The sequence below is a fragment of the Notothenia rossii genome (assembly GCF_949606895.1).
Source record: "Notothenia rossii genome assembly, contig: scaffold_77, whole genome shotgun sequence".
Taxonomy (NCBI): domain Eukaryota; kingdom Metazoa; phylum Chordata; class Actinopteri; order Perciformes; family Nototheniidae; genus Notothenia; species Notothenia rossii.
In genome coordinates, this window is record NW_027639515.1 from 195001 (window position 1) to 202500 (window position 7500).

General features: G+C 50.0%; 1 protein-coding gene across 1 annotated transcript in view; it reads right to left on the reverse strand.

Moving 5' to 3' along the window:
* The window catches only part of aars2 (alanyl-tRNA synthetase 2, mitochondrial (putative)), a 56630-nt gene that overhangs the window by 45039 nt on the left and 4091 nt on the right, over positions 1 to 7500 (reverse strand). The window contains exons 3-6 of the mRNA XM_079696033.1: positions 7234 to 7379; positions 6911 to 7102; positions 2944 to 3088; positions 2715 to 2860 (exon numbers count right to left, since the gene is read on the reverse strand). Coding sequence (XP_079552159.1) covers positions 2715 to 2860; positions 2944 to 3088; positions 6911 to 7102; positions 7234 to 7379 — 629 coding nt within the window. The remainder of the gene's footprint in view (positions 1 to 2714; positions 2861 to 2943; positions 3089 to 6910; positions 7103 to 7233; positions 7380 to 7500) is intronic.

Genomic DNA, 7500 nt, shown 5'->3' on the forward strand with positions numbered 1-7500 from the left:
TCCAGACAGCCTGAAGCATCCTGTGTGCTCCAGACAGCCTGAAGCATCCTCTGTGCTCCAGACAGCCTGAAGCATCCTCTGTGCTCCAGACAGCCTGAAGCATCCTCTGTGCTCCAGCCTGAAGCATCCTCTGTGCTCCAGACAGCCTGAAGCATCCTCTGTGCTCCAGACAGCCTGAAGCATCCTCTGTGCTCCAGACAGCCTGAAGCATCCTCTGTGCTCCAGACAGCCTGAAGCATCCTCTGTGCTCCAGACAGCCTGAAGCATCCTCTGTGCTCCAGCCTGAAGCATCCTCTGTGCTCCAGACAGCCTGAAGCATCCTCTGTGCTCCAGCCTGAAGCATCCTCTGTGCTCCAGACAGTCTGAAGCATCCTCTGTGCTCCAGACAGCCTGAAGCATCCTCTGTGCTCCAAACAGCCTGAAGCATCCTGTGTGCTCCAGACAGCCTGAAGCATCCTCTGTGCTCCAGACAGCCTGAAGCATCCTCTGTGCTCCAGACAGCCTGAAGCATCCTGTGTGCTCCAGTCAGCCTGAAGCATCCTCTGTGCTCCAGACAGCCTGAAGCATCCTCTGTGCTCCAGACAGCCTGAAGCATCCTCTGTGCTCCAGTCAGCCTGAAGTATCCTCTGTGCTCCAGACAGTCTGAAGCATCCTCTGTGCTCCAGTCAGCCTGAAGCATCCTCTGTGCTCCAGACAGCCTGAAGCATCCTGTGTGCTCCAGACAGCCTGAAGCATCCTCTGTGCTCCAGACAGCCTGAAGCATCCTCTGTGCTCCAGACAGCCTGAAGCATCCTCTGTGCTCCAGCCTGAAGCATCCTCTGTGCTCCAGACAGCCTGAAGCATCCTCTGTGCTCCAGACAGCCTGAAGCATCCTCTGTGCTCCAGACAGCCTGAAGCATCCTCTGTGCTCCAGACAGCCTGAAGCATCCTCTGTGCTCCAGACAGCCTGAAGCATCCTCTGTGCTCCAGCCTGAAGCATCCTCTGTGCTCCAGACAGCCTGAAGCATCCTCTGTTCTGTCTGGACAACAGAGGATGCTTCAGGCATTGTGTGTTGATGTTCCACATGGAGCTGCTGTGATGCAAGGAGTATTTCAGACTTCATATGACCGTTAAAGTGTTATCGTATCGGATGGTGTGCAGTGTTTCCCCTAGGATGGATTCATAGCAGCGGTGCTAAGGCACGCTGGCCCAGCATAATGTGAGCGCGGAGCGCGTGGAATTTTTTAGTGTGTGCGCGTGCCAATTTGTTTCTATGTGTCAGCACAAGAAAGGCTCTTGAGGCCTAGTACCAAGGCCGGTTCTAGACAATTTGCTGCCCTAGGCGAGATTTTAGGCGAGATTTTATATAAAGAATAAATGAAAAATCTCTACAAAAGACAAATACACTGCAAAAACAGAAACGTATTGACATAGGTAATATAAGTGAAAAATGGCTTCAAATGAATTCAGTATTGTATGAACATGTTTGAATTGGGGGGTGGACTTCACATCCTCTAGGGGGGTCCGGGGGTATGCCCTCCCGGGAAGATTTTTTTTTGAACATTTTACAGTAAAATGCTTCAATCTGGTGCACTTGGAGCACACAATGACTAGAGACCTGATCTAGGGGGTACAACTCTAAAACGCCCATATGAAAAAGATTGGTTTACATTTTAATAATCAAATAAGTATGTGAACATAACCAATAACCTACCATAACCAATAACAAATAAATGTAGCTTTTTTTATTTTTGTTGTTCATTCATATCTTATTTTACCAGTTAACATTTATTTATTTATGCATATTTTTGTATTTCTCCAACTTTAAACTATATGTCTGGTTAACTGTCCTATAGTATACATTGGAATGATTTCAAACCTGTTTTTATTCATCCTAATAATTATAAAGCAGGGCCTTGGAAATATGTGTTTACATAATTTGTGGTCAAAACGTTTGAGACCCACTGAGATAACTTCGACTAAAATGAACTATCTAAACCCTCAGAGTCCTTTACCTCACTGAGCCTCTCAGTCTGACAGGAGAGCTCTCCTCCAGCCTGGTTGTAGAAACATCTACTTCTTATATCCGTTAGCGCAGCTAGCACCAGATGCTAACAACAACAGCGCCGGTACCGGTGCGCCCTCTCCCTTGCTCCCTCTCTCGCTACCACACTCGCACTTTGGCTGTGAGCTGCGGGCGCCTGATAAGCCAACATCCCCCCCTTTCATCACTTACAGCGCCCATCGTACAGGGCAAATTAAATGTGTAACCTGGGTGAAAAGGGCGTTACATTTACTTAATTATGAATGTTGTTACATCAAGGCCGAACATTTGGATGAGCGCCAACGGTCAAAAACATTTTTTCCCTCCCAGAGCAGCGCCCCCCAGATCTGGCGCCCTAGGCGACCGCCTGTGTATTATGCCAGAAATTGGCCCTGCCAGTACATACAGGGGCAATGTCTCAAGATTGAACAAAAATACACCTTACACCATACAGTAACACAAATACTACAAATCCACATAACAAACATCAAAAATGAAAAAGGGTCGCCACTTATTATTTTAAGAAAAGAAAAAAAAGTTTTAAAAAATATATATGTTTTTTTTTTGGTACCTTGCTGGCGCCCCCTAGCAGCAGCGCTCATATTTCAGCAGCGGCGCTGCGCCGCGACTATTTGTATATAGGGGAAACACTGGTGTGTGTGTGTGTGTGTGTGTGTGTGTGTGACTCACTCTGCGCCCGACATGCCGGGGTGCACGCCATCGGCCACACACACACTGAGCGTGCGCACATGGTCCGCCACCACGCGGTACGCCATATCGGTTCGATCCCCGTCCGCCGCGCCCGTCCTGCCGCCGTACGGAGGGACACCTGACCTCTGAGGACACACATCGCCATGACAACCAGCAGTAAGCACACCAGTCTGTGTGTGTGTGTGTGTGTGTGTGTGTGTGTGTGTACCTGGTGTATCTCCTCCAGCAGGGGGGTGAACAGGTCAGTGTTGTAGGTACTGAGTGTTCCCTGAAGGACGCTGACCAGACGCTCCAAACCCATCCCTGTATCAACAGAGAGGAGGGGGAGGGGCTGCAGGGAGAGGTCCGCCTCCCTTCACACACAAATGTATTATTATCTTAAAAAACCATTTCCATGTCAAAAAAGTCACAGTTTGTCATAAAACTGTTCAAATATAAGACTATGAAAAATATGCAACTACAAAAACTACAAATCCCAGAATCCCGGTGGAGCCAGCATAGCGTTAGCAGTTAGCCGGTTCGTAAGAGTCTCACGGAACGGACTAACTCCCCTTGTGTGTGTGCACAGCTCTCAACATGAGATGATATGATTTACACCTCTTTTAATACTGTTCGCATACTTTCACTTTTTTATTTTGACTTGTGAAATGATCTTTTAAATTGACAAACATCATGTGTGTAATTCGTGGCACAATTCAAACTGGATGGAAAGATAATCTTTCTCTCTCCATTGACTTCAATGCATACCTTTTCCTAAATAAGGTCCATGGAGCTCCCCCGGAGAGGGAGGGGCTTCGCCTCTCTGTGTATTCACTCTCTGGCCGTTTCTCAATGTCAGTCCACATGCTGCAGAGCCACTATTTCAAGTTTACTACGTCAGAGTGGAGCAGAATGGCTCGACAGAGAGAGCTGCTTCCTGTGAGGCCAGAGGAGCAGAGAGTGAGAGCTGCGTGGGGTCTGCGAGCTCAGGCTGAGCTCCACGGTGTTTCTATATCCAGCATCCAGGGAAACACAGCGGGAAATCCACCTCACACTGTCCGCTCCGGGAGCCTTGCGGGGCGGACTCCTGAGCTGCTGGGAGTCCACCCTGGCAGAGGATGTGCCTATTGTTCCCTAGCTGTGTGCCATTGTTCCCTAGCTGTCTGCCATGGTTCCCTAGCTGTGTGCCATTGTTCCCTAGCTGTGTGCCATTGTTCCCTAGCTGTGTGCCATGGTTCCCTAGCTGTGTGCCATTGTTCCCTAGCTGTGTGCCATTGTTCCCTAGCTGTGTGCCATTGTTCCCTAGCTGTGTGCCATTGTTCCCTAGCTGTGTGCCATGGTTCCCTAGCTGTGTGCCATTGTTCCCTAGCTGTGTGTCATGGTTCCCTAGCTGTGTGCCATTGTTCCCTAGCTGTGTGCCATGGTTCCCTAGCTGTGTGCCATTGTTCCCTAGCTGTGTGCCATTGTTCCCTAGCTGTGTGCCATTGTTCCCTAGCTGTGTGCCATTGTTCCCTAGCTGTGTGCCATTGTTCCCTAGCTGTGTGCCATTGTTCCCTAGCTGTGTGCCATTGTTCCCTAGCTGTGTGCCATTGGTCCATAGCTGTGTGCCATTGGTCCATAGCTGTGTGTTATTGGTCCATAGCTGTGTGCCATGGTTCCCTAGCTGTGTGCCATTGTTCCATAGCTGTGTGCCATTGTTCCATAGCTGTGTTCCATGGTTCCCTAGCTGTGTGCCGTTGGTCCATAGCTGTGTGTCATTGGTCCATAGCTGTGTGCCATTGGTCCATAGCTGTGTGCCATTGTTCCCTAGCTGTGTGCCATTGGTCCATAGCTGTGTGCCATTGGTCCATAGCTGTGTGTCATTGGTCCATAGCTGTGTGCCATGGTTCCCTAGCTGTGTGCCGTTGGTCCATAGCTGTGTGCCATGGTTCCCTAGCTGTGTGCCGTTGGTCCATAGCTGTGTGTCATTGGTCCATAGCTGTGTGCCATTGGTCCCTAGCTGTGTGCCATTGTTCCCTAGCTGTGTGCCATTGGTCCCTAGCTGTGTGCCATTGTTCCCTAGCTGTGTGCCATTGGTCCCTAGCTGTGTGCCATTGTTACATAGCTGTGTGCCATTGTTCCCTAGCTGTGTGCCATTGGTCCATAGCTGTGTGCCATGGTTCCCTAGCTGTGTGCCATTGTTCCCTAGCTGTGTGCCATTGTTCCTTAGCTGTGTGCCATTGTTCCATAGCTGTGTGCCATTGTTCCATAGCTGTGTGCCATGGTTCCCTAGCTGTGTGCCATTGTTCCATAGCTGCGTGCCATGGTTCCCTAGCTGTGTGCCATGGTTCCCTAGCTGTGTGCCATTGTTCCCTAGCTGTGTGCCATGGTTCCCTAGCTGTGTGCCATGGTTCCATAGCTGTGTGCCATGGTTCCCTAGCTGTGTGCCATGGTTCCCTAGCTGTGTGCCATTGTTCCCTAGCTGTGTGCCATGGTTCCCTAGCTGTGTGCCATGGTTCCCTAGCTGTGTGCCATTGTTCCCTAGCTGTGTGCCATTGTTCCCTAGCTGTGTGCCATGGTTCCCTAGCTGTGTGCCATGGTTCCCTAGCTGTGTGCCATGGTTCCCTAGCTGTGTGCCATTGTTCCCTAGCTGTGTGCCATTGTTCCCTAGCTGTGTGCCATTGTTCCCTAGCTGTGTGCCATTGTTCCCTAGCTGTGTGCCATGGTTCCCTAGCTGTGTGCCATGGTTCCCTAGCTGTGTGCCATGGTTCCATAGCTGTGTGCCATGGTTCCCTAGCTGTGTGCCATGGTTCCCTAGCTGTGTGCCATGGTTCCCTAGCTGTGTGCCATGGTTCCCTAGCTGTGTGCCATGGTTCCCTAGCTGTGTGCCATTGGTCCATTTGGACTTAGTGACGCCATAGGCCCCGGAAGAACAAAATGGAAAAAGAGAAATCCCCAACGAGGCGTTCTGCGGCAGCATAGACGGGTATGTTCTGTGTTAGAGTTTTACTCGCCAAAGGGTATACTTTGAGGGTTTGTGACTCTGCAGACCGTACATGCAGAAAAACCTTCATAACACACAAGGGGACGGGTCAGAACCAGAAAAGCATGACATGGGCCCTTTAACATAAAGTGTGTGTGTGTGTGTGTGTGTGTGTGTGTGTGTGTGTGTGTGTGTGTGTGTGTGTGTGTGTGTGTTAGGGGTTTCACCAACTAATCGACTAGTCGACTACCTTTACCACTAGTCGGCGCTGTAGGCCCTAGTCGACTAGTCGTGGAAAAAAATGGAGGTAAACGAGGTGCTGCAAAATGCTCCAAAACACGTCCCACATTCTTATGTATGGCAGTACTTTAACGAAGATGTAACCAACTCCACAGTGAAGTGTCAGTTGTGTACAGCTGTACTGAAGTACAATACAAATGCATCTGCTCTGTGCAACCATCTGAAGATGAAGCACCCGCTGCCGACAGCTAGCACTAGCAGTAATGCTAGCACCAGTGAGCAACGGACCGGCGTCAGCACTGAACAGAGGCAAACGAACAGCAAGAAAACACGGGTCAACAGTGATGATGAGCTACGGGATTACTGCCAGCGGACACCGCATATCCCCACAATGGATAATCCACTGGAGTGGTGGGCAGAAAACGTGCACCGCTTCCCCCGCTTTCGAGGAGCTACCTGGCTATTCCAGCCACAAGCACCCCGAGTGAGAGGGTTTTTCCCTGGCAGGCAACACTGTCACCCGAAAGCGGTCAAGCCTCCTTCCCTCACATGTCGATGCGTTGGTGTTCAAACCAAAAATATGGAAAGGTGGACGTTATCGTGGAGGACAGCGAATAAAGTGTTGCGCAATGGATTTACGTGGCATTTATGTAAACAAGAGTTTTTTGCTGTCGATTTTGGTGAGTCCAGTGTTTGTTATTTACTCAGCCATGTAACACAAATTAAAATGCAGTGTTTAATGTTACTGTATGAGTTCCAATAGAAAATACAGTTGTAAACCTCTCTTTGTGTGTCTCTATTATGACGTAACGACTAGTCGACTACTATTTTGAAAAACGTGTCGACTAGTAAATATTGGTAGTTGTGAAACCCTGTGTGTGTGTGTGTGTGTGTGTGTGTGTGTGTGTGTGTGTGTGTGTGTGTGTGTGTGTGTGTGTGTGTGTGTGTGTGTGTGTGTGTGTGTGTGTGTGTGTGTGTGTGTGTGTGTGTGTACCTGTTGTACTGCATGAACACCAGGTTCCAGACCTCCACCACCTCAGGACAGTCAGCGTTCACCAGGTGTGCAGCGTCCCTCCCCCCCAGGTGGTCGTAGTGGATCTCAGAGCAGGGTCCACAGGGGCCGCAGGGCCCCATCTCCCAGAAGTTCTGATTCATATCGAAGGGCAGCAGACGGGCCGGGGGCACCCTGGGGGGGGGGGCAGCTGGATGAGAGGGTGTGTGTGTGTATGTGTGTATGTGTGTATGTGTGTGTGTGTGTGTGTGTGTGTGTGTGTGTGTGTGTGTGTGTGTGTGTGTTTGTGTGTGTGTGTGTGTTACCCGATCTCCAGCCAGATGTTCCTCGTCTCCTCGTCAGCAGGAAGTCCTGACTCAGCGTTTCCTCCAAAGTATGAAACATACAGTCGATCAGCTGATATCCCATAATACTCAGTGAGGAGTGTCCAGGCCATTCTGCACGCCTCCTCCTGGAGAGAGAGACAGGCAGACAGAGAGAGAGACAGGTTCATCAGAGAGAGAGAGACGGGTTCATCAGAGAGAGACAGGTTCATCAGAGAGAGACAGGTTCATCAGAGAGAGACAGGTTCA